This window comes from Saccopteryx bilineata, chromosome 3, assembly GCF_036850765.1.
Source record: "Saccopteryx bilineata isolate mSacBil1 chromosome 3, mSacBil1_pri_phased_curated, whole genome shotgun sequence".
NCBI lineage: Eukaryota > Metazoa > Chordata > Mammalia > Chiroptera > Emballonuridae > Saccopteryx > Saccopteryx bilineata.
The window spans coordinates 312,341-339,510 of NC_089492.1; the positions used below are offsets into that span (position 1 = coordinate 312,341).

Genomic DNA, 27,170 nt, shown 5'->3' on the forward strand with positions numbered 1-27,170 from the left:
CTATAACACTTTGCAAGTCAACTTAGAATATTTTTGACCTATGCCCTGATCAGGTGGCTCAGCTGGTTCGAGCGTCACCCGGATAGGGCTCAGTTCACGGTCAGGCACATACAGGAGTCAGCCAGTGAATGCACAACTAAGTGGAACAAGAAACCGGTGTTTCTCTCTTTCTCTCTTCCTCTCACTCTAAAGTCAATTAAAAATTTTTAATAATATTTTTGACCTAGAAGTGTAGATTTCTTAAACATGAAAGAGGAGAAATCATGAAGAAAAAGATATAAATTCAACTGTATTACCATAAATTTAGAAGCTTTTTACCAAGAGGCAAAGTGCCATAAAGAGCGTGAAAAGACAGACCTCAGACGGGAGATTTGTAACACATATAATCAAGAAGAATTAGTATCAACAATATATAGATATTTTTAAAATACAACTGCAAATCAGTTCGAAAAAAATTTTAATGGGCAGAAGTCACGTGTATTTTTAGGCTTTGGCCGGGTGGTTTGGTAGATGGAGCCTTGTCCTGGAGCACTGAGGTCACAGGTTCGATTCCTGGTCAGGGCACATATAAGAAGTGACCAGTGAATGCACAACTAAGTAAAACAGCAAGTTGATGCTTCTCTCTCTCTTTCTCTCTCCCTCCCTCTCCATTTTCTCTCTCTCAAATCAGTGAAAAATGAGAAAGTCATGTGTTTTTAGTAAAAGAGAAATATAAAAGGCTCATGAATGTGAGAAAGATGCTTGACTTCATTAATAAACAAGAAAAATTTTATACCATATGTATGGGGATTCATTATACTAATCTATTTTGGTATATGTTTAAAAATTTCCATTATAAAAAACAGGTGAAAAGAATTTTAGATAAGTATAAGAAGGAATGTAAAATTATGGCAGATTTCACCAGGAAGTAACCTCTTTTAAAACCCTTTTCACAATTTTCTACATAAACATAGTATTTCCCTGGCCAGATAGATCAGTTGGTTAGAACATTGTCCTGAAGCACAGAAGTTGCCAGTCCAATCTGTGATCAGGGCACATACAGGAACAGATTGATGTTCCCCTCTCTCTCTCTTCTCTCTCTCTCTCTTTCTTCTTCTCTCACTAAAGTCAAACTATTTTTAAAAATTTAAAACCCAAATATACAGTATTAACACCTACATGGCAGCCCCTTTTTTTTGTTTGTTTTTTGTTTTTCTGTTGATTTGAAAGATGGGGGTACCAGAGAGAGAAGCATCAACTCATTGTTCCATTTAGTTGTACACTCATTGGTTGCTTCTCATATGTGCCCTGAATGGAGAGCTAACCCATGACCTCAGTTTACTTGGATGATGCTCTATCCACTGAGCCACCCAGCAAGGGCTGCGTGGCTTTTTTAAAGAGAGTCTGTATAAATTTAGTGATTAATTGTGAAAGTCCTTCCCTGTTACTAACTTTGGATTCACATTAAAACACATCCTCTGGCCCTGGCTAGTTTGTTCAGTGGTAGAGCGTCAGCCTGGCTGTGGAAGTCCTGGGTTCGATTCCCAGTCAGGGCACACAGGAGAAGTGCCCATCTGCTTTTCCACTCTTCCCCCTCTCCTTTCTCTCTCTTCCTCTCTTCCTCTCCTGCAGCCAAGGCTCGATTGGAGGAAGTTGGCTCAGGCGCTGAGGATGGGTCCATGGCCTCTACCTCAGGCACTAAGAAGAGATTGGTTGCTGAGCAATGAAGCAATGTCCCAGATAGGCAGAGCATCGCCCCCTAATGGGCTTGCCATGTGGATCCTGGTCAGGGTACCTGTGGGAGTCTGTCTCTGCCTCCCTGCCTCTCACTGAATTAAAAAAAGAATACTCTGCCTGACTGGTGGTGGCGCAGTGGGTCAAGTGTCGGCCTGGGACACTGAGGTCCCAGGTATGAAACCCCAAGGTCTCCTGCTTGAGCGGGGGCTCTTCTGGCTTCAGTGTAGGGTCGCCAGCTTGAGCATGAGTTCATCAGCATGATCCCATCCATGGTCACTATCTTGAGACCAAAGGTTGCTGGCTTGAGCAAGGGGTCACTGGCTCAGCTTGAGCCCTTTGGTCAGGGCACATATGGGAAGAAATCAATGAACAACTGAAGTAACGCAACTATAAGTTGATACTTCTCATTTCTCTTCCTTCCTGTCTTTCCTTCTCTCTCTCCTCTCTTTTACTAAAAACAAAACAAAACAAAAATATCCTCACAGGGAAGTACTGTTGACCATACTCTCCAGGGAGAGACCATTGACCACACTCCCAAAACTTTAAAGAATGGCACTGAGCCTGACCAGGCAGTGGCGCAGTGGATAGAGCAGGGGTCCCCAAACTTTTTACACAGGGGGCCAGTTCACTGTCCCTCAGACCGTTGGAGGGCCCGACTATAAAAAAAACTGAACAAATCCCTATGAACACTGCACATACCTTATTTTAAAGTAAAAAAAACAAAACGGGAACAAATACAATATTTAAAATAAAGAACAAGTAAATTTAAATCAACAGACTGACAATATTTCAATGGGAACTATGCTCCTCTCACTGACCACCAATGAAAGAGGTGCCCCTTCCGGAAGTGCAGCAGGGGCCGGATAAATGGCCTCAGGGGGCCGCAGTTTGGGGAGCCCTGGGATAGAGCGTCGGACTGGGATGCAGAGGACCCAGGTTCGAGACCCCGAGATTGCCAGCTTGACCGCGGGAGCATCTCCTTTGAGCAAAGCTCACCAGCTTGAGCCCAAGGTCACCTTCTTGAGCAAGTGGTCACTCGGTCTGCTGTAGCTGCAACGAAGAATTGATGCTTCTCATCTCTCTCCCTTCCTGTCTGTCTGTCCCTATCTGTCCCTCTCTCTGACTCCCTGTCTCGGCCACACACACACAAAAAAATGGCACCGAATGTCTCGTTTATTGTATGCTATAGTAGAAAACTACACTTTTATAGAAGATAATGTTTTAATTTTGTCCAATTGCAAAAATAATTTTGTGAACATTGTAGAAAACCTGGAAATGACAACAAAGTAGAAAAGTACCATGTCACATGCAGCTGCCAGTGCTGACACAGCAGTGTAACAGTCTCTCTGCTAGGAGACACTTGGGCAGAGTCCCACCTCACACTGGTAGAGGGAGATGGAAACGGGGCACCAGCATGTGGGCAGTACCACCTAATGGTCGTTGCAGGCCAAGGGTCCCCAGGTGCCAAAGCAGTGGGTGAGGACATGGTAAGAAGCAGGCTGTCTGCATGCAGCCGTTCCCCGCGTGGCACTCCAGCCCAGGAGAGAGCAGCTGTGTCGTGGGGGAAAGCCTGACCCGTCTGTGGGACAGAGTGAACCCCATGTGCCCCATGCTGGCCTGCACTATCCTGCCAGGTCTTGACCCCTGCATGTGTTCTGTGGTATGGTAATTGGGGAGCATGGAGGAAGGCTGTTTTCCCAACTCTTTTATAAATCTAAAATTGTTTCTGTTATGGACTGACTGTGTCCTTCCAGATTGGACTTTGTAAGTGATGAGGACACAAATAAGTTTCAGAAAGGTTTTATTTTGTAACTGATGGGGTATCTTGCATTTGAAGCTGATGAATGTGAGAGAGGGTCCCATGCAGGGTGCAGGGTCTGCAGATGTTGCCAGTGGGTAGATGGTCTCAGGGTGCAGGGCAGGGGCCGGATCTGGGGTGTGGGGGGTGGTGCTGGACGGCCGCCTGCCCCTGCGCGCTCACGCTGTCTGCCTCTTTCCCAGGCTGGAATGGGTGGAGATTATCGAGCCCCGCACACGTGAGCGCATGTACGCCAACCTGGTCACTGGCGAGTGCGTGTGGGACCCGCCGGCGGGCGTCCGCATCAAGCGCACCAGCGAGAACCAGTGGTGGGAGCTCTTCGATCCCAACACTTCCCGGTTCTACTACTACAGTGCCACCACGCAGCGCACCGTGTGGCACCGGCCACAGGGCTGCGACATCATCCCCCTGGCCAAGCTGCAGACCCTGAAACAGAACACCGAGTCCCCCCGAGCTTCAGCAGATAACAGCCCTGGGCGCGGCAGCAGCGTCAGCCGCGACGGAAGCACCAGCTCCTCCCTGGAGCCAGAGCTGGACACTGGGGAGAAGGCACAGGAGCCGCTGGGGAGGACCCGGCAGATGGCGTTTGGGGCTACAAAGGAGGAGAGTGGCAGGTGAGGGGTAGCAGGGCAGGTGGGGGGCAGGCTGGGTTTCACACAGACAGCAGAAGCCGTAAAGCCATTGAGACCCTTTTTGCACTGGGGGCCCGTCTTGATCCTCTGAGAATGACGCACAAGCACCTGGAAAGGGAAGGGCCAGTTGGTGGCCACTGGGAGAGTGGACAATGCATAAGGTGGCTGGGGGCTGCATAGCTGGCTGTGGTGCTCCTACACCACCTGAGGAAGACTGGCATGTACAGGGGTCAGATCAGTGTGTACACCTCTAATGTCCTCCAGGAATCCATGCTGTGCTGCAGCCCACAGGCTGTGCTGTGTCCTCTAATCCAGGACTCAGAGAGCCACTCATTTTTATTGGCTTGTGATTTTTTTTTTTTTTTGTATTTTTCTGAAGCTAGAAATGGGGAGAGACAGTCAGACAGACTCCCGCATGCGCCCGACCGGGATCCACCCGGCACGCCCACCAGGGGGCGATGCTCTGCCTCTCTGGGGCATCGCTCTGTTGCGACCAGAGCCACTCTAGCGCCTGGGGTAGAGGCCAAGGAGCCATCCCCAGCATCCGGGCCATCTTTGCTCCAATGGAGCCTTGGCTGCGGGAGGGGAAGAGAGAGACAGAGAGGACGGAGAGGGGGAGGGGTGGAGAAGCAGATGGGCGCTTCTCCTGTGTGCCCTGGCCAGGAATCGAACCTGGGCCTTCTGCACGCCAGGCCGACGCTCTTACCACTGAGCCAACCGGCCAGGGCCTAGGGTTCTCTCCCCCCCCCCCCCGTATTTTTCTGAAGTTGGAAACGGGGAGGCAGTCAGACAGACTCTGCGTGTGCCCGACTGGGATCTACCCGGCATGCCCACCATGGGGCGATGCTCTGCCCATCTGGGGCGTTGCTCTGTTGCATCCAGAGCCATTCTAGCACCTGAGGCAGAGGCCATGGAGCCATCCTCAGCGCCCGGGCCAACCCTGCTCCAATGGAGCCTTGGCTACGGGAGGGAAAGAGACAGAGAGGAAGGAGAGGGGGAGGGGTGGAGAAGCAGATGGACGCTTCTCCTGTGTGCCCTGGCCGAGAATCGAACCCGGGACTCCTGCACGCCAAGCTGATGCTCTACCACTGAGCCAACCGGCCAGGGCCTAGGGTTCTCTTAACAGATGCGTGTCACCCACATTCTGGGTACTGGCCTGGAGAAGCCACCCCTCTCCCCACCACTGTACCCTCCAACCCAAGGCTGAGCTATCTGTCTAGGGGACGGAGTGTCCTTTTTCCAAAAGCATCTTAGATGTTCTGCGGTGAAATAGGACCACCAGATCAGTGGGATCAGGATTTCTACCAGAAGCCCTGTTTGGATTTGGATTAGAATTGTATTGAATTGATGGGTCGGTTTGGGTGAAATAGATATCTTTGTTAGATTGTCTTCTCCCATGTATGAAGGTGGTATATTTTAATACTTTTCTCCACAATGGACTTGTATATTTTTAAGACTTATTTCTAGGTGAAGTATCAATTTGATAGCTCTGGCTTTTGTAAGTTGTATCTTCTTTTTTATTTTTATCTTTTATTTGTTTTTTATTGATTGATTGATTTTAGAGAGACAGAAAGAGGAAAGGAAAGACAGAGAGAAGCATTCATTTGTTGTTCCACTTGGTTGTGTTATTCATTGGTCACTTCCAGTATGTGCCCTGACTGGGGGTCGAAATTGCAATCTTGGTGTTTCGGGTCAACCCTCTACCAGACTGAGCTAACTGTCCAGAATATATCTGTCTCTCTCTCTCTCTCTCTCTCTCTCTCTCTCTCTTTTAATCACAAATAGGACCTTTTATTTGTCACCATTAAATGTTTGAATTTTAAACAGATCCTTGGACTGTGGGCTCATACCCATCAGTCCATCAGGGATGAAGCTTGTCCACCTTCCTCACCTGACTCACCCCTAGTAGCTTTTCCAGAACTGCTGCCTTCACCGTGAAGTTCCATGAGCTTTCCCACTTAAAACCTAGGCTTCGCCTGACCAGGCGGTGGCGCAGTGGATAGAGCATTGGACTAGGATGCAGAGGACCCAGGTTCGAGACCCCGAGGTCGCCAGCTTGAGCGCGGGCTCATCTGGTTTGAGCAAAAGCTCACCAGCTTGAGCCCAAGGTCGCTGGCTCGAGCAAGGGGTTACTTGGTTTGCTGAAGGCCCGCGGTCAAGGCACATATGAGAAAGCAGTCAATGAACAACTAAGATGTTGCAACACACAACGAAAAACTAATGATTGATGCTTCTCATCTCTCCGTTCCTGTCTATCTCTCTCTCTCTCCCTCTGTCTCTAAAAAAAAACAACAAAAAAAAAAACCACCTGGGCTTCTTCAGCATTTTGACTTTCTTAACAAAGACATCGCGGAGTGGATAAGTAGATTGGCAAGCCTCTTCTATGTCTCCAGTGTTATCTGGAAGCAGTTTGACCTCATCTGTCGGCACCTCTCAGGTCATGGTTTCCATCATCTGGCGGGTTTCACGGACCTGCTACTGTGGAGCATAAGAGGTCTTCCCAATCTGATTGTTGTATTTTTTGGTAAAACCAACACAAAATAGATTAAGCAAATAACCATCAGTAGTCTTCATGTCAACTTGAGCTTCAGTTACGGTCTGCCATTTTTTTTACCATGCAGCACATTTTGTCACAGGTAAGATCCACGCCATGAAAATTAGGCAGTTTTTGCCCTGAACACCCTCAGTAATTAGCTCAGATTTTCTAAGTGCAACTTGATCATTTTGCTAGTCAGCTAGCCTCACTTCAAAAACACAATTCTTAAGACCATCAGATGCAGTTCTGGTTCCTTGAGTTCTCGTGACTAGTGGTTTTCCAATATTGCTAATATTGATCATAGCTGCTGGTTTTACATCACACCAATCTTTTTTAAAAAGTAGACCAACCACTGTCTTCTTAGCTCCCTTCTTGCCGCCTTTTGTAACAAACTACGCCATGGTGCTTCTCAGATACATCCCTTTTTTTTATTATTATTATTATTCAGTGAGAGGAGAGGAAGCAGAAACAGATTCCTCCGTGTGCCCCGATCAGTATCCACCCAGCAACCCCACTAGGGGGCGATGCTCTGCCCATCTAGGGCCTTTCTCCGTTGCTCAGCAACTGAGCTCCTCTCAGCACCTGAGGTGAAGAGCATGGAGCCATCCTCAGCACCCAGGGCCAACTCACTCCAATCAAGCCATGGCTGCAGGAGGAGGAGAGAGCGAGCGAGAAGAGGGAGAGGTGGAAAAGCAGATGATCACTTCTCCTATATGCCCTGACTGGGAATCGAACCCAGGACATCCATACTCTGGGCTGACGCTCTACCACTGAGCCAACTGGCCAGGGCCACATCTCTTTTTTTTTAATTCATATATACATATATTTCTTCTCCAAGTGAGAGGAGTGGAAGATAGACAGACTCCCAGATGTGCCCTGACCGAGATCCACCCAGAAACTTCATCTGGAGCCATGCTCACAACCGAGCTATTTTTAGTGCCTGAGGCAGAGACTAAACAGAGCCATCCTCAGCACCTGGAGCCAATGTGCTCAAAGCAGTTGAGCCATGGCTGTGGTTAGGGGGAAGAGAAAAAGAGAGAGAGAGAGAAGAGGGGAGAGGAAGGGGTAGAGAAACAGATGGGCGCTTCTCCTTTGTGCCCTGACCAGGAATCAAACCGGGGGCTTCCACATGCCAGGCTCATGCTCTACCACTGAGCCAATCAGCCAGGGCCAAAGTCATATTTAAAAAATTATTTTGGGGGGGAAGGGAAAGAGAGAGAGCAAGAAAGAGCGAGAGAGAAATATTGATTTGTTCTATATATTTATGAATTTATTGGTTAATTCCTTTTTTTTTTTTTTAGATTTTATTCATTTTAGAGAGAGGAGACAGAGAAAGAGAGAGAGAGAGAAAGGGGGAGGAGCAGAAAGCATCAACTCCCATATGTGCCTTGACCGGGCAAGCCTGAGGTTTTGAACAGGCGACCTCAGCATTCCAGTCTATGCTTTACCCATTGCGCCACCACAGGTCAGGCTATTGGTTAGTTCTTTTTTTTTTTACAGGAACAGAGAGACAGTCAGAGAACAGACAGGAACGGAGAGAGATGAGAAGCATCAATCATCAGTTTTTCGTTGCGACACCGTAGTTGTTCATTGATTGCTTTCTCATATGTGCCTTGACCATGGGCCTTCAGCAGACTGAGTGACCCCTTGCTCGAGCCAGCAACCTTGAGTCTAAGCTGGTGAGCTTTGCTCAAACCAGATAAGCCCGCTCTCAAGTTGGCAACCTTGAGGTCTCGAACCTGGGTCCTCCGCATCCCAGTCTGACGCTCTATCCACTGTGCCACTGCCTGGTCAGGCTGGTTAATTCTTGTGTGTGCCCTGACCAGGGATCGAACCTGCAACGTTGGTATATCAGGATGGCGCTCTAACCAACTGAGCTACATAGCCAAGGTTAAAGTCCTGTTTTCTGATTACCAGTAGTAAACAGACATTTTTTTTCTTTGAGAGAGAGAGAGATGGGAGGGTGGGGAGGAGGGAGATGAGAAGCATCAACTCATAGTTGCCTCACTTTAGTTGTTCATTGATTGCTTCTCATGTGTGCCTTGACCATGGGGCTCAAGCCAGCGACCGTTGGGCTCTAGCCAGTGCCTTTGGGATCATGTTGATGACCCTGCACTCAAGCCGAGAACCCGCACCCAAGCTGATGAGCCTGCACTCTAGCCAGCAACCTCAGGGTTTCGAACTGGGGCCCTCAGCATCCAGGGCTGACGCTCAGTCCACTGTGCCGCCACCGGTCAGGTCAGACACTGATTTTTATGTCAGTCTTATTTTTTACACTTTTGTTGAACTCAAATTCATCTCACTAAAGATTCATCATTCCATACCTGTGATGCTGGCTGGCTGCCCCACAATGGTCAGAACAGAACTGAACCCAGAAGGGCCAGCACCCTGGCCTTGTCCCAACACTCAGGCTGCAAGCTGCTGTCCCTATAACTCGGTGACACTGTCCCTCAGGCTTGGGAGGTCCCGTCCTATTGCTAGGCTTTCCTCTGTGAATGGATATAGTATTTTATCAAGTATATGCTTTGAGTCTATTGCTTTCCATGTTATAGGTTGAATTTTGCCCCCACTCCACAGATTAAGATGAGGTCACTGGGAGCAGGGTGGGCCCTCATCCAGTAGGACTAGTGTCCTTATAAGAAGACAGAAACCAGCCTGACCAGGCGGTGGCGCAGTGGGTAGAGCGTCGGACTGGGATGCAGAGGACCCAGGTTCGAGACCCCAAGGTCACCAGCTTGAGCGCGGGCTCATCTCGTGTGAGCAAAAGCTCACCAGCTTGGACCCAAGGTTGCTGGCTCGAGCAAGAGGTCACTCGGTCTGCTGAAGGCCCACGGTCAAGGCACATATGAGAAAGCAATCAATGAACAACTAAGGTCTCGCAATGAAAAACTGATGATTGATGCTTCTCATCTCTCTCCGTTTCTTTCTGTCTGTCCCTGTCTATCCCTCCCTCTCTTTCTCTGTCCCTGTAAAAAAAAAAAAGAAGAAGAAGAAGACAGAAACCAGGGAGAATGCCCTGTGACCACAGAGGCAGAGATTGGAGCAATGCGTCTGCAAGCCAAATATTGCCGACTCCTGGGACAGTGTGTGTCCCTCATGGCCTCGAGGAGAAACCAGCCCAGTTGGCTCCTGAGCTTGGACTTTTTACCTCCAGACTGTGAGAGTCTGAGTTTCTGTGGTTTTAAGCCCCCAGTCTGTGGCACTTTGTGATGGCAGCCCCAGGATACTATTGCAATTCGCATTTAAAAAGTTATTGTGGTGCGCAGTGGATAAACCGTTGACCTAAAATGCTGAGGTCACCAGTTTGGAACCCTGGGCTTCAAAAAATGACACAACTATGAGTTGATACTTCTCACTCTACCCCCCCATCTCTGTAAAATCAATAAATAAAGTCTTTATTAAATAAATAATAAGTACATGCATATTGTTACTCTGTATTTTTTGCATTTCTGAGACACTCAGTATGTATAAAGTTGTAAATAGATTCAGGTTGCTAATATATATATATATATATATTTTTTTTTAATTCATTTTAGAGAGGAGAGGGAGAGACAGAGGGGGAGAGAGAGAGAAGGGGGGGGAGGAGCTGGAAGCATCAACTCCCATATGTGCCTTGACCAGGCAAGCCCAGGGTTTTGAACCGGCGACCTCAGCATTTCCAGGTCGACGCTTTATCCACTGCGCCACCACAGGTCAGGCTCAGGTTGCTAATATTTTATTTAGGATTTTTCCATGTTGATCAGTGAAAATGGCCTGTACCTTCCTCCTCATTCTGTGCGTGGCCGGGTTTCATCCCCACACTGGGAGCATTGGCTGCATCTCTGTCCTCCAAACCGTTACCTATTTTTGGGTGTGTGGCCCGCACACTAGTGTGCCTTCCAGGCTTGTGGTTTTTCTGCATAGATTTTTAAGTACTGATTCAATTTCTTTAATGTTTGCAGGAACATTTAGGTCTTTTTAAATATCTTAAATCTTATTTTATAAAATGTTTTTCTATTAAGTGATCCATTTATGTGTTTATAAATATATTAGCGTAAAGCAACTCATAGTGTTCTTTCTGTTTTGAGATTCTGTCCTCCAGTGTAACCAGAGGTTGGGCGCTCCTGTTCAGCTTTGTCGGGAATGTGAACTTCACTAGTCTGTTCAAAGAACCACTTTTGACTTCAGTGATCCTCCCTTTGCATTTTTCTCTTTTCCTTATTTGACTTATTCTGCTTCTTTATTTGACATTATTTCTTCTCCCTTCTTTAACTTACTGAGTTGGGAGCTTAACGTGTTTTATCCCACACTTTCTTCTTCCTTCTTTTCGAAGTGAGAGGATATTGAGAGACGCCTGCATTGCCCCAACTGGAATCTACCTGGCAACCTCTTGTCTAAGGCCATGCTCTGCCCATTTGGGGCCATGCTCACAACCAAGCTATTTTTAGTGCCTGAGGTGGAGGCTTCACAGAGCCATCCTCAGTGCCTGGGCCGATGAGCTCAAGCCATGGCTGCGAGAGGGGAAGCATGGGGGAGTGGGGAGAAGCAGATGTTCGCTTCTCCTGTGTACCCTGACTGGGAATCAAACCCTGGACATCCATACACCAGGCCAACACTCTACCACTGAACAAACCAGCCAGGGCCCTACACTTCCTTCTAAAAGGAATTTTTGAGTCTTGACTAGGTAGTGACACAGTGGATAGAGAGAGCATTGACCGGTTTGAATGTGGACTCATCTGGCTGGAGCATGGGCTAAGCAGCCTGAGTATAGGGTAGCCAGCTTGAGCATAAGATTATAGACATGACCTCATGGTCACTGGCTTGAGCCCAAAGGTCACTGGCTCAGCTGGAGCCCCCTGGTCAAGGCATATTATAAGAAGCAATCCATAGGCCCTGGCTGATTTGCTCAGTGGATAGAGCACCAGCCAAGTGTGTGGATGTCCTGGGTTCGATTCCCAGTCAGGGCACACAGAAGAAGTGACCATCTGCTTCTCTTCCTCTCCCTCTTCCCCTTTTCTTCCTCTTTACCTACTGCAGCCAATAGCTCAGTTGGTGTGCATGTCGGACTCAGGTGCTAAAAATAGCTCAGTTCCAAACATCAGCCCTAGACAGGGGTTGCTAGGTGGATCTGGGTTGGTGCACGTTTGGGAGTCTGTCTCACTATCTCCCCTCCTGTCACTTAAAAAAAAAGAGAGAGAGAGAGAGAGAGAGAGAGAGAGAAGCAATGAACAACTAAAGTGCTGCAATTATACGTTGCTGCTTCTCATCTTTCCCTTCCTGTCTTTCCCAAAGAAAAATATAAAATGAACTTTTGAGGTAGTAAATTTCCCTCAACATACTGCTTTCATTTTATTATACAACTTTTGATATGAAGAATTGCCTCTCAATTTTAAATATTTTCTAATTTTTAATTACAATTTCTTCTTTGACTCATTTGTAACTTAGCAATGTTTTAATTTCTGAGACTATAGGTTATTTTCCATTCTTGTTCTTGATTAGCAACTTAATTTCATTTTAGCTAGACACCATGATTTTTTTTTTTTGAGACTTGCTTTGAGTCCTAAATCCTGAATTTTTTTTTTTAATTTATTTATTTTATATTTTTATTTATTTATTCATTTTAGAGAGGAGAGGGAGAGAGAGAGACAGAGAGAGAGAGAGAGAGGAGAGACAGAGAGAGAGAGAGAAGGGGGGGAGGAGCTGGAAGCATCAACTCCCCTATGTGCCTTGACCAGGCAAGCCCAGGGTTTCGAACCGGCAACTTCAGCATTTCCAGGTCGACGCTTTATCCACTGCGCCACCACAGGTCAGGCAATCCTGAATTTTTATAGATGATTTTATGACTACTTCAAAGTTTTGGAATATTTTATGATTGTTAGGTCTGGGGTACTCTCTGTCCACCAGAGCAAATCTGTTAATTGTATCAATCAAGTTTCTTACAAATTTTTTGTCTACCTGATTCTGAGAGTAAAGCTTCCCACTGAAATGGTGGAATTGGTCTGTTTCTCCTTTACATCTGTCCATTGCTGCTTCCTCTGTGTTGAGAAGCCATGGATTGGTCACACATAAATGTGGAATTGTTGTGTCTTCCTGGTAATTTTTCCTTTCGTCATTACACAGTCATCTGTTCTCCCCTTGGCGTGGTTTTTGCCGTGAAGCCTACTGCGTTTGGTATGAACTCAGTGTCTGTAGTCTTCCCCAGACTGTCCTCCTCTATGCTGATGTTCTAGATGTTTCGTATAAATGACGTATATCTGTTTGGTTTCTTTCTCATTCATCTGAACACCTGTCTTTAGGAGAGCTGCAGTTATATTTACAAAGATCACTGACTGACACAGGGAAGGACTTGGTTTGTCATCTCTGTCCTTACAGGCACATGCTTTTCCTCCTCACCCTTCCTCCTGTCTGCGCACACCATGCTCGCAGTGGGGCTGTCGTACATCGTGCTGTTGGAGCGAGTCCTTGTGGGGCCCACTTCCTCCTGGCATGCTGCTGCTTCTCCACACCTGCGTTCTGTGCACCTCTGCCCTGGGGTCCTGTGGGCTGGTCCATGCAGTGGCCAGGAGGGGGCATCAGGGCAGCCCCAGCACCCAGCTTGACCCACTGATCCAGTCAGTGGGGGGGGGGGGGCTCCCTGGCACTTTAAGTTTCATTTCTTTGTTTGCCAAGATGTTTGTTCTCTCGTCATGAGCTTTTTAGACTTTGAGTTCTCTCTGACATGAATCGCCTGCTGATATTTTTGTGCTCATTTTTCTTTGAGGTTGCTGGCTTATTTCCCGTGTTTGCAGGAATTCCTTGCGTATGATCAGTGGATAGAGCATCAGCTAGATGTCCATTCCTCATTGGTTTCAGAGGTTGTGAGGTCCTTCTATTCTGTCATCTGCCTGGTTGGTTTCCTTGATTTTGATGCAACTAAGTTTACAGGTTTTTTCTGTTTGTTTTTTTTATGTATTTTTCTGAAGCTGGAAACAGAGAGAGACAGACAGACTCCCGCATGCGCCCGACCGGGATCCACCCGGCACGCCCACCAGGGGTGACGCTCTGCCCACCAGGGGGTGATGCTCTGCCCCTCCGGGGCATCGCTCTGTTGCGACCAGAGCCACTCTAGGGCCTGGGGCAGAGGCCAAGGAGCCATCCCCAGCGCCCGGGCCATCTTTGCTCCAATGGAGCCTTGGCTGCGGGAGGGGAAGAGAGAGACAGAGAGGAAGGGGGGGGGGGAAGCAAATGGGCGCTTCTCCTATGTGCCCTGGCCGGGAATCGAACCCGGGTCCCCCGCACGCCAGGCCGACGCTCTACCGCTGAGCCAACCGGCCAGGGCCAGTTTACAGGTTTTTTAAGCTTGCAATGTATGTTATTAATGTTTTGCTTTAGAAGTTCTTCCTTGCCCTAGATCTAAAGATACTCTTTTACATGCTTTGTGTTAACATGAGTTTTATATGATATTTCACATTGAGGCCTAAATCTGTCTGAAGCCACCTTTGTGTGGGGCCAGCAAGGATTCAGGCTTCGTCTCCTAAACTCCCACCTCGGCCTACAGTGTGATGTGACTCACATAACCCTTCACCACACATGCTCGTTAACCCCTAAACCACCCTAGGGTTTAGGGGTTAACAAGTTCTTACGCCTGGGCCATCCAGTTCTCACGCCTGGACTGCCGCGCCCCTGGGAGCACACTGCCCATGTGCTGAAGTCTCCCTTTCTTCTCTGCAGTTAACACTGTCTTCGCTTGCTGTGGGCCTGGAGGTCAAACCCACACTGTTCACAGGTCAAGTGTATTGCATAAGTGAGCGCTGCATTAGCAGTCTCTCTTAATACTGCTAATAGTTTCTCAGTTGATTCTTTTAGTTTTTCTAGGTTGGCAGCTAACGCTAATTTTATCTCTTTCAAATATTTAAATTTATTTAAAAAAGTCATATTGCATTGACTTGCATTTCGAAAACTATTACACACTGGTGCTGAGCTTAGATGTTCTTTTTTTAAAAAATATTTTATTTATTGATTTTAGAGAGAGGAGAAAGAGAGAGAGGAAGGCAGTGGAATGGAGGAGTGGGAAGCATCATCTCGTAGTTGCTTCTCCTCTGTGCCTTGACCGGGCAAGCCCGGGGTCTCAAACCAGTGACCGCAGGTCCCAGATGATCGCCTTATCCACTGCGCCACTGCAGTTCAGGAGATGTCCTTTTCTGACATTGATGGGTTGCTTTCAGCCTTTTACTGCTAAATGTTATGATGACCTTGGATTTCTTATACATATTCTTGGTCAAATTAAGTAAATTTTCTTCTACTTCTGGATTACTGAGAATTTTTAAAATCATAAATACAGATTACTTTGATCACATGCCTTTGAACACTTGCCAAGATAACCCCACTTACTCACTTCCCACATGCCTCTTGTGTTCTAGGCCCCCATCCACCAGCTGCCCGTCCCCATCAGTGTATTTCCAGTCCTGCTTTCTTCTCGGTCATCTGGTCAGGTCTGGGCGAAGCTGTGCACCTCACTCGCCCCCTTGCCATGCCCTTAGTAGCAGCCACAGTTTTAGTCAGCGAAGCTCAAAAAACCTAGGACGGCATTCAGTGTCCTGGCCCACCCCCAGCCTCTGGACGGTGCACCGAGGGGCTCTTCCTGCTGGGGGCAGGGGACCCCAGCCCATCTCTCTGTGCCATGTTCCAGGCACTGCAGGCTCAGGGCAGAAGAAATGCTTTGTAGGCAAGAGCCAGGACCTGGGATCATTCCTGAGAAATGAAAAGGCCAACACCCACATTCTTAAAAGGGAAAGGCATGCTCTTCTAAAATGTACCATATTTCTAAATTACCACAGTTTTGTTCACGGGTTTTTTTGCCTGTTTTTTTTTTTTTTTTTTTTTTTGCTGTATTTCAGTTCTTCACCACCAGGAATGTTCCTTGAGAAGGACTATGAGATCTACCGGGATTACAACACGGACGGTCAGCTTCTTCACTACAGGTAGACCCTGCTGTCTCAGGCATGGCCTGTCTTCTGACTGGGGGTAGTTTTCTTGGCAGCTCTTGGGGGAGCTAGAAGAGTCTGGCTCAGCAGGAAGCAAGTAGCTGATGTGCATAGCGTGCGGGCCCTGCACCAGCCAGCAGGACATGAGGAGGAGCTGGGGGGGCCGCAGACACCTAGTCAGAGGCCTCCCGGAGTGGCCCCAGGCTCACGTGGCAGCTTTTGGTCCTAGAGGAACCTTGTCACTGCTCACTCTGGGGAGTCATGGAGCTTGTGGCGCTGCCCCCAGCCCCTGGCCTAGGGGTTCCTCAGCGTGTGGTCTTCCTGGAGCTCTGACTACCTCCCAGGTGAAGCGGGAACATTGACTTCAGTCACAGGGGAGGAGCTTGGGCCTCTCCTGGCCATGGGTTTGGCCCTGCAGGGTTCTGGAAGGTTCTAGAGATGATGCTCAGGACCTTGGGGGATAGTAGCCGTTAGGCTGGGCAGGACCATCCCTTGACCAGCTCATGTGTCCAGGCTGCATCAGGAAGGAGTCTCCAGCTGTGGGGGCCAGACTGAAGTGTGCCCCTGAGTGGCTTGGTGCCCCAGCACAGACCAGTAGTGACCCCAGTGTTGGGGAGGAATTTGAAGACCTAAGGCAGGGGTCAGGAACCTTTTTGGCTGAGAGAGCCATGAACGCCACATATTTTAAAATATAATTCCGTGAGAGCCATACAACGACCCATGAACCTTACGCATTATCCAATAAAAATTTGGTGTTGTCCCGGACGACAGCTGTGATTGGCTCCAGCCACCCGCAACCATGAACTATGAGTGGCACGAAATGAATGGATTGTAATACATGAGAATGTTTTATGTTAACGTTATTTTTTTTAATTAAAGATTTGTCTGCGAGCCAGATGCAGCCATCAAAAGAGCCACATCTGGCTCGCGACCATAGGTTCCCGACCCCTGACCTAAGAGGTCTTCAGCGGTTTTCTCCAACACTTTTAAAGATTGAGATTGGAAGTGGTAACTGGGATTTTATGTCAGCCCGTTAGGAGGGGATCTGAGGTGACCCTGGTCCAGCCGTGTGGCTGTGTGACCGTGGAGGTTCTCCCAGCCTCCCATGCCTGTGTCCACCCAGTGAAGTGGGGTGTGCGCGGCTGGCTGGTGGGGTCTCTGTGCTGCGACACTGCTGGGAAAGCCACCTGGGGAGCCCAGGCCGAGAGCCTGAAGGAAGAGGCTGGAAACTGCAGAACTAAGCAGGAAGTTTCCTAAAGGAACTTAGGACAGAAGCTGAGTCCTGGATCTCTGCACCCTGAAGGGGACGTGGGCGTGACACCTGTGGCCTCCAGGAACCCAGGTGGCTACGGCCAAGTGGTGTGTGCTTGTTAAGAGCTGGATATTCCATGGCAGTGAGGAATGTAATGGGCTTGCTTATCTCTGTAATGATGTCCTTCCAGGTGACACAGGCCCTCCCTCCTGGGGTGGACGCCCTGCCACTGAGAGCATCTTGCTTCTCAAGATGGTGTCTGTTCACCCCTGGCTGGGTGTCTCAGTTGGTTAGAGTATCGTCTCGATATGCCAAGATGACAAGTTCAGTTCTTGGTCAGGGCACACACAAGAATCAACCACTACCTGACCTGTGGTGCAGTGGATAAAGTTTCGACCTGGAATGCTGAGGTCATTGGTTCGAAACCTTGGGCTTGTCTGGTCAAGGCACATATGGGAGTTGATGCTTCCTGCTCCCCCCCCTTCTCTTTCTCTCCTCTCTAAAATGAATAAATAAATAATAATAATTTAAAAATTCATTTAAAAAAAATCAGCCACTGAGCCCTGGCCGGTGGCACAGTGGATTGAGCATTGTCCCAGAGCGCCGAGATCTCTGGCTTGAGCCCAGGTCGGGGCACATATGAGAAGCAGTCGGGGGCACAACTAAGTGGAACAACAAGTTGATGCTTCTCTCTTTCTCTATCTCCCCCCCCCAAAAAAAAAACACAATGAAACCTCACAGAACCACTGAATGCATAAATAAGTGGAACGACAAATCAGTGTTTTTCTCTCTCTCCCTTCCTCTTGCTCTCTAAAGTCAATAAATCATTTTAAAAATTAAAGAAAAAGGAAAGCCCTGGCTGAAGAGCTCAGTTGGTTAGAGCATCGTCCCAGAGCACGGAGGTTGTCAGTGTGATTTCCAGTCAGACCACATGCAACAGATCGATGCTCCTCTCTCCCTTTCTATCTTTCACTCTCCTCCTCTCCCCTTCTCCCCTCTCCTTTCCTCTCATTAAAAATCAGGCCCTGGCCAGTTGGCTCAGTGGTAGAGCGTCGGCCTGGCGTGCAGAAGTCCCGGGTTCGATTCCCAGCCAGGGCACACAGGAGAGGCGCCCATCTGCTCCTCCACCCCTCCCCCTCTCCTTCCTCTCTGTCTCTCTCTTCCCCTCCCGCAGCCAAGGCTCCACTGGAGCAAAGTTGTCCTGGGCGCTGAGGATGGCTCCGTGGCCTCTGCCTCAGGCGCTAGAATGGCTCCGGCCGCAACAGAGCAACGCCCCAGATGGGCAGAGCATCGCCCCCTGGTGGGCGTGCCGGGTGGATCCTAGTCGGGCACATGGAGGAGTCTGTCTGACTGCCTCCCCGTTTCCAACTTCGGAAAAATACACACACACACACAAAATCAATAAATAAACATTTTAAAAGAAAAGAAAAGGATGGTGTTGGTCATATCAAGCAGTAGAAACCACTTTGTCTCACAGGCAGGTCAGGTCCTCAGACAAGCCCACCTGGTCTTTGGTGGCCCTGTGCTGTCTGCCCTGCTTTGTCAGGTCCCAGCTGGGCTTGACCTGAGAACAGGACGCTGTTTTAGGGGGGAATACAGTTGCTCACAGCGGGAATAGTAGGGGCTGCTACCGTTTATAGACAGAGAGGGGAAGGACACTGCTACCCTCCCCTCAGGCGCTGTGGGCAGGGTCTGCAGAGGAAGGGGAGCGGGAAGGAGCCTGCCTCGGTGCAGCCCGTGCCGCCTGCCAAGGTTTTGCGCTGAGCAGGGCGGAAGTGGTGATGGACAACCTGCCCGGCCCGACATGGATGGGCGTCAGTGGGCGTGAAGGAGGACTATATAGTTACTTTATTTTCATTTTTTGTTTGTTTTTTTTGTATTTTTCCGAAGCTGGAAACGGGGAGGCAGTCAGACAGACTCCCGCATGCGCCCGAACGGGATCCATCTGGCATGCCCACCAGGGGGCGATGCTCTCATTCTGGGGCGTTGCTCCGTTGCAACCAGAGCCATTCTAGCGCCTGAGGCAGAGGCCACGGAGCCATCCTCAGCACCCGGGCCAACTTTGCTCCAATGGAGCCTCGGCTGCGGGAGGGGAAGAGAGAGACAGAGAGGAAGGAGAGGGGGAGGGGTGGAGAAACAGATGGGCGCTTCTCCTGTGTGCCCTGGCCGGGAATTGAACCCGGGACTCCTGCACGCCAGGCCGATGCTCTACCACTGAGCTAACCGGCCAGGGCCAGTTACTTTGTTTTCAAACATCAGTTCACGTGATTGGTTTCTTCTGTTGCACGTGAGTGTGCCTCCGTGAGGTGCACTTACACACAGTGGTGCAGAAGTTCTGCTCTGGGCAAGCAGTATCGGGTCCTAGTGTCGCACACGGAGCAGCTGCTTCGCTGAGTAGGTGCAGCGGAGCGGCCCTCTGGGGCTTTGGTTCGGTGCAGAGCTCTCCATTCTGCTTTTGAAACAAGTCCTGGGAGGAGTGCCCTATGCTTAGTGCCCTTTGTCCCTGCGCCTGCCCTTTCCGCACCCACCTCCTCCCTTGCTCACCTTGCTTCCAGCATCTCCAGAAGCATGGGAAGGTTCTCCTGCATCCTTCGGATAACTGGGCAGTCGTCCCTTTTTGTCTAGGGATGGGTGGTGTGTCTCTGCCTCGGTGCCCCCCACCCTAGGAGAGTTAAGAATAGGCCTGCTGTGGTAGCGCGTCGGCCTGGCGTGCAGAAGTCCCGGGTTCGATTCCCGGCCAGGGCACACAGGAGAAGCGCCCATCTGCTTCTCACCCCCTCCCCCTCTCCTTCCTCTCTGTCTCTCTCTTCCCCTCCCGCAGCGAGGCTCCTTTGGAGCAAAGATGGCCTGGGTGCTGGGGATGGCTCCTTGGCCTCTGCCTCAGGCGCTAGAGTGGCTCTGGTCACGACAGAACAACGCCCCGGAGGGGCAGAGCATCGCCCCCTGGTGGGCATGCCGGGTGGATCCCGGTCGGGCGCATGCGGGAGTCTGTCTGACTGTCTCTCCCTGTTTCCAGCTTCAGAAAAATACAAAAAAACAAAACAAACAAAAAAAACAGGCAGTATTTATCCCTGTGGCTTGAAAAGAGTCTGTTTTGATGAAGAATATGCCAGGTTTCTTAACATCAATGCCAAATTATTTCTTAATTATAATAAATAAATAAATAAATAAATAAAAGAATAGGCCTGCTGGGTTTGGGGAGCATTGAAGACATGGAGGTCTGAGAGCCGACCAGGGAGCGTGGACTGGGTGAAGGGGCTGCTTGGTGGTCCTGGGGGGCAAGCTGAAGAGTCTCTGGAGGAGAAGCGGACAGCAGGGCCTGCAAACTGGATGTGAGGGCTCAAGGAGGAGCCCTGAGGGACGGACCACAGTGGGGTCCAGTGGGTGTGCAGAGCATGGAGCTGTGGAAAGGCCCCCAGGGCCCGACCTGGGCAGCAGGTGAAGCTGCCGGCACAGTGAGTGGGAGGGTTAGCCCAGGGGGACAGGCTGAGAGATGCACATCAGACCAGAGGCTGATGGCCTGGTTGAGGGTAGGCTACATTTGGCTGTGGGTGCATCTGCTCTCTGTAACCGAGGACCATCTCTAGCCTCCAGGGCTCATGTCTCCATCTGTGACATGGTGGCTGCAGGGACTTTGGACCTGCCTGGAGCATCTAAAGAGAGAGAAGTCTTGGAGGTACCTGGGCACAGAAGGGCTGCAGCCCTGGTCCGCCCCCAGCCTAGGGCACTGTCTGCATGACGGAGGGGAGGGCTATAAGTCGTCTTCCTGCCTCCTTCTCTCCCATCTCTGCCTGGCCAGATGGAATGGCTGTCAGGTAGTAGAATGGCCACAGCCTCTCACATGCTCTGGACTCTGCCTGACACTTGCCCACCCTCCCGATCCTGCAGCACAACTCGATGGCTTGTGACTGACAGACCGATGAGGCGCCTCCTTTGCCTGCAGCTCTCGGCACCCTTTGCCAGGCAGGGATTGTGTTTTACCCTGAGCCCCGTGGAGGGCCTCACAGGGCGGAGTCTGCTGCGTGGTGAAAAGCTGTGAGAAGTAGTGGTTTGTACTCGCTCTGTGTTTCCTGTGTGGGTCCTGAACTAAGGGCTTGACCATGTGCACAGTATGTTGTTTAGTCCTTGGAAGCGCTGATGGGGACACTGAGACAGAGATGGTAAGTGGTTTTCCCAAGCCCCACAGCCAGGGAGCAGCGGGCTGGCTCCAGTCCCAGATCTCCTGACTCCAGAGCCAGTGCTCAGGATGAGCTGGCCCTTTGCACACTTGGCTTCTGCCCTGCCTAGCTGGCGCGGCAGCACCCTGGGGGGCTGCGTGGTGAGACCATGCTGCCGGGCGTCAGCACTGACCAGCAGGGCTGGGTCCTGTCTGGGATGGCTGGGCGTGTGCAGGCGTTCTGGGCCAGGCTGCCTCCCAGCCGGCCGGGGCCTCTCCCTCACCCTGAGCTCATGTCTCTACCCCATGCTCTCCAGTCCCCAGCTAGCCCACCCCCAGCAATGAGGACTGTGGCTTGTCCAGAAAGGCCCAGCGGTAATCGGAGGACAAAGGTAGAGGGATCAGACTGCACAGCTGGCATCTTAACATGTTGGAATCTCCACTTTCTGCAGTGGTGGATATACTTATCTGAAACCAGCAGGCACACCAGGAAGAAAATAGACAGTTACCCTGAAGTCATCAGAGATCTCCTGAGGAACAAGGACTTGGGGGCCTAGCTGTGGGGACCGGTGCAGCCCAGCACACATGTGAGGGTGCCTCTCCCTCAGCACAGTCAGGGGGCCGAGCACTGAGCTGATCTTTGGGTGACTTCATGCGTCTGGGAATCCAAGCGTCATAGCTTAGGAGTCAGAGAGGAACCCTGGTTAACAAACCATGTTTCCATGTGGAATTAGGAGGAGGGGAAGTCATAAGTAGACCAGCTTGACTTCCAGTCAGTTTGGTGGCAGATGAGATTCAGGGAACCTATCCTCACTTCAGCTGCTGGCCAGAAGCAAAAGTGAACTGAGCTCAGATTCTCTCCATAGTTTTTCATACACAGTCACCAGAATTTCAGTCCAGAAGTAACAGAACTGATTAAAAACAATAACAGACAATAGAAACAGACCCAGAGAAATTTATATTTTGGAGTTACCAGGCACTGACTGACTTTGTTTGTTTGTTTATTTAAATTATTTATTTTTTTGTATTTTTCTGAAGCTGGAAACAGGGAGGCAGTCAGACAGACTCCCACATGCGCCCGACCGGGATGCACCCAGCATACCCACCAGGGGCAATGCTCTGCCCATCTGGGGCTATTGCTCCGCTGGAACCAGAGCCATTCTAGCACCTGAGGCAGAGGCCATAGAGCCATCCTCAGCGCCCGGGCCATCTTTGCTCCAATGGAGCCTTGGCTGCAGAAGAGGAAGAGAGAGACAGAGAGGAAGGAGAGGGGGAGGGGTGGAGAAGCAGATGAGCGCCTCTCCTGTGTGCCCTGGCTGGGAATCGAACCCGGGACTCCCGCACGCCAGGCCGATGCTCACTGAGCCAACCGGCCAGGGCTATTTTTTTTTAAGAGAGAAACATTGGTTTGTTCTTTATTTATGCATTCATTATATGTACTCTGACTGGGGGTTGAACCTGCAGCATTGGCATGTTGGGATGACACTGTAACCAACTGGGCTACCGAGCCAGGGCTCAGACACTAACTTTAATAAATAAATATGATTCTTATGTACAAGATAATAAATGGCTATTTTTATTTTTAATTTTATTTATTTTGTGAGAGAGGGGGAGACAGACAGGAAGGGAGAGAGATGAGAAGCATCAACTCATAGTTACAACTCTTTAGTTGTTCATTGATTGCTTTCTCATATGTGCCTTGACCCAGGGTGTTTCAGCTGAGCCAGTGACCCCTTGCTCAAGCCAGCAACCATGAGGTCATGTCTATGATCCCACGCTCAAGCTGGTGACCTCAGTGTTTCGAGCCTGGTTCCTCAGTATCCTAGGTCGACGTTTTATAGACTGAGCCACCTCCTGGTCAGGCAACCTTGGGGTTTCAAACCTGGGACCCTAGTGTCCCAGGTCAACACTCTATCTACTGTGCCACCACTGGTCAAGCTATATAAATGGCAATTTTTACTTTCTTAAAAAATTCATTTTAATTTATTCATTTTAGCCAGAAAGGAAGGGGGAGAGAGAGAGAGAGAAACATTGATATGTTTCTGCCTGTGCCCTGACCAGGGATCAAACCAGCAACCTCTGCTCTTCAGGACAGTGCTCTAACCCAGTGGTTCCCAACCCCCGGGCCACAGACCGGTACCGATCCACAGAGAAAGAATAAATAACTTACATTAAGTCTGAATGATGTTTTATTTTTTTTAAATGACCAGATTCCCTCTGTTACATCCGTCTAAGACTCACTCTTGACGCTTGTCTCAGTCACACGATACATTTATCCATCCCACCCTAAAGGCCAGTCCATGAAAATATTTTCTGACATTAAACCGGTCTGTGGCCCAAAAAAGGTTGGGGACCACTGCTCTAACCAACCGAGCTATCCAGCCAGGGTGACATAAATGGCAGGGTTTTTTTGTTTGTTTTTATTTTTTTGTATTTTTCTGAAGCTGGAAACAGGGAGGCAGTCAGACAGACTCCCACATGTGCCCTACCGGGATCCACCCAGCACGCCCACCAGCGGGCGATGCTCTGCCCATCCGGGGCGTCGCTCTGTTGCGACCAGAGCCACTCTAGCGCCTGAGATAGAGGCCATGGAGCCATCCCCAGCACCCGGGCTATCTTTTGCTCCAGTGGAACCTTGGTTGCGGGAGGGGAAGAGAGAGACAGAGAGGAAGGAGAGGGGGAGGGGTGGAGAAGCAGATGGGCGCCTCTCCTGTGTTCCCTGGCTGGGAATCGAACCCAGGACTTCCACATGCCAGGCCGACGCTCTACCACTGAGCCAACCAGCCAGGGCCTATAAATGGCAGTTTTTAAAACTCAAATGATTTGCCTGACCAAGCGGTGGCGCAGTGGATAGAGCGTTGGACTGGGATGCGGAGGACCCAGGTTCAAGACCCTGAGGTCGCCAGCTTGAGTGTAGGCTCATCTGGTTTGAGCAAGGCTTACCAGCTTGGACCCAAGGTCGCTGGCTCAAGCAAGGGGTTACTTGGTCTGCTGTAGCCCCCTGGTCAAGACACATATGAGAAATCAATCAATGAACAACTAAGGTGTCTCAACGAAAAACTGATAATTGATGCTTCTCATCTCTCTCTGTTTCTGTCTGTCTGTCCCTATCTATCTCTCTGACTCTCTCTCTGTCCCTGTTAAAAAACAACAACAACAACAAAAAACTATTTTACCAAGATAGATTACATTCTGGCCTATATAACCAACATCAAGCAATTTAAAAGAGTAGAAATCATAATATCTATTCTCAGATCTCAATGGAATTAAACTATAATTAAATAACAGAAAGAAAACTGGAAAATCCCCAAATACTTAAAGATCCAGCAGTCCAACTTTTTTTTTTTTTCTTCCTGAAGCTGGAAACGGGGAGAGACAGTCAGACAGACTCCCGCATGCGCCCAACCGGGATCCACCCAGCACACTCACCAGGGGGCGACGCTCTGCCCGCCAGGGGGCGATGCTCTGCCCCTCTGGGACGTTGCTCTGCCGCGACCAGAGCCACTCTAGCGCCTGGGGCAGAGGCCACAGAGCCATCCCCAGCGCCCGGGCCATCTTTGCTCCAATGGAGCCTTGGCTGCGGGAGGGGAAGAGAGAGACAGAGAGGAAGGAGGGGGTGGGGGTGGAGAAGCAAATGGGCGCTTCTCCTATGTGCCCTGGCCGGGAATCGAACCCGGGTCCCCCGCACGCAAGGCCGACGCTCTACCGCTGAGTCAACTGGCCAGGGCCCCAACTTTTTTTTACTTACTCATTTTAGAGAGGGGGGAGAGAGAGAGAAAATGGAGGGGGAGGAGCAGGAAACATCAACTCCCATACATGTCTTGACCGCGCAAGCGTAGGGTTTCGAACCAGTGTCTTCAGCGTTCCAGGTCAACAATTTATCCACTGTGCCACCACAGGTCGGCACAACCCACTTTGAAATAACTCATGGATTAAGAATAAATCTCAAGATAAATTTTAAAATATTTTAAATGAAAATGAAAAAACAACTTATCAAAATTTGTGGAATGCAGCAAAGTTAGTAAGTACTTAGAGAAAAAATTATATCAGCGATAAGAAAGATCTAAAATCAGTCATTGAAGCCCTGGCTGGTGACACAGTGGATAGAGCTTCAGTGCTGAGGCTGCTTGTTTGATCCCCGAGGTCTCGGGCTCAAGTCAGGGGTTGCTGATCCCAAGGTCACCAGGTGCCTGCTTGACCACTGAGGTCGCCAGTTTGAGCATGGGTCAGGGCACATATGAGAAGCAATCAATGGCAGAACTAGTTAATGCTCCCCCACCCACCCACCCCACTCCCTTTCTCTCTCAAAAAAAAATTTTTTTTAATGCATGAGATCAATTGCCTGACTGGTGGTGGCGCAGTGGATGGAGCCTCGACCTGAGACACTGAGGACCCAGGTTCGAAACCCTGAGGTCACCATCTTGAGCATGGGATCATCAGCATGATCCCAAGGTCGCTGGCTTGAGCAAGGGGTCACTGGTCAAGGAACTTATGAAAAACAAGGAACAACCAAGTGACGCAACTACAAGTTGGTGCTTTTTTTTTTTTTTTTTTTTTTTTTTTTTTTTTTTTTTTTTTTTTACAGAGACAGAGAGAGGGATAGATAGGGACAGACAGGAACAGAGAGAGATGAGAAGCATCAATCATCAGTTTTTTGTTGCGACATCTTAGTTGTTCATTGATTGCTTTCTCACATGTGCCTTGACCGTGGGCCTTCAACAGACCGAGTAACCCCTTGCTCAAGTCAGCGACCTTGAGTCCAAACTGGTGAGCTTTGCTCAAACCAGATGAGCCCGCACTCAAGCTGGTGACCTCGGGGTCTCAAACCTGGGTCCTCTGAATCCCAGTCCGACACTCTATCCACTGTGCCACCGCCTGGTCAGGCTAGTTGATGCTTTTCATCTCTCTGCATTCCTGTTTCTCTCTCACTAAAAAATAAAAATAAAAATTATATGGATGCTCTGCCATTTGGCTCAATGGTAGAGTGTCCTCCCAGCTCGTGGAATTTCCGGGTTTGATTCCCGGTCAGGGCACATATAGGAAACGACCATGAGTTGATGCTTCCTGCTTCTCTCTCCTCTCTCTCACTCTCTCCTCTCTAAAAATCGAATAAAATTAAAAAGAAAAGGGGCAAAGGCAACACAATGGAGTGAAGACAGTCTTTTCAAGAAGGTGCTGGGACAGCTGGACGTGGACGTGCAGAACATGAACCGAGACACAGACTTCATACCCTTCACAAAAGTTAGCTCGAGGCCCTGGCCGGTTGGCTCAGCGGTAGAGCGTCGGCCTAGCATGCGGAGGACCCGGGTTCGATTCCCGGCCAGGGCACACAGGAGAAGCGCCCATTTGCTTCTCCACCCCTCCGCCGCGCTTTCCTCTCTGTCTCTCTCTTCCCCTCCCGCAGCCAAGGCTCCATTGGAGCAGAGATGGCCCGGGCGCTGGGCATGGCTCTGTGGCCTCTGCCTCAGGCACTAGAGTGGCTCTGGTCGCAATATGGCAACGCCCAGGATGGGCAGAGCATCGCCCCCTGGGGGGCAGAGCACCGCCCCTGGTGGGCGGGCCGGGTGGATCCCGGTCGGGCGCATGCGGGAGTCTGTCTGACTGTCTCTCCCTGTTTCCAGCTTCAGAAAAATGGAAAAAAAAAAGTTAGCTCGAAAGGGGTCAGGGACCTAAATGTAAAACATAAAACACTCCTGGAGAGAGCCTGATCAGGCAGTGGCGCAGTGGATAGAGCGTCGGACTAGGATGCCGAGGACCCAGGTTCGAGACCCTGAGGTCACCAGCTTGAGTACGGGCTCATCTGGCTTGAGCAAAAAAAAAAAAGCTCATCAGCTTGGACACCCGTGGTCAAGGCACATACGAGAAAGCAATCAATGAACTAAGGTGTCAAAACGAAAAACAGATGATTGATGCTTCTCATCTCTTCGTTCCTGTCTGTCTGTCCCTATCTATCCCTCTCTCTGACTCTATCTCTGTCCCTGTATTAAAAACAAACAAACAAAAAAACACTCCTGGAGAAATAACACAGGAAAAACCTAGATCACCTTGGGTATGGTGGTGACTTTTTAGTCCCAGGGCACAGTCCGTGAAGGATATATTGTAATCAGTAAGCTGGGC

The 27,170-nt window shown here is 49.7% G+C and overlaps 1 protein-coding gene, 1 non-coding gene and 1 pseudogene across 6 annotated transcripts in view; 1 reads left to right on the forward strand and 2 right to left on the reverse strand.

Annotated features, from left to right (window-relative positions):
* The window catches only part of ARHGAP39 (Rho GTPase activating protein 39), an 84,763-nt gene that overhangs the window by 33,113 nt on the left and 24,480 nt on the right, over nt 1–27,170 (forward strand). For 4 of the 5 annotated variants that reach the window (XM_066265363.1, XM_066265367.1, XM_066265365.1 and 1 more), the window contains exons 3-4: nt 3,718–4,149; nt 15,559–15,642. In XM_066265363.1, the coding sequence (XP_066121460.1) occupies nt 3,718–4,149; nt 15,559–15,642 (516 nt within the window). The remainder of the gene's footprint in view (nt 1–3,717; nt 4,150–15,558; nt 15,643–27,170) is intronic. The other variant, XM_066265368.1, reaches the window with a different exon arrangement.
* Nucleotides 5,987–7,086, reverse strand: LOC136329376 (40S ribosomal protein S3a-like; annotated as a pseudogene).
* On the reverse strand, nt 24,706–24,781 carry TRNAA-UGC (transfer RNA alanine (anticodon UGC)). Its single transcript has one exon. It is a non-coding gene; the product is annotated as a tRNA-Ala (tRNA).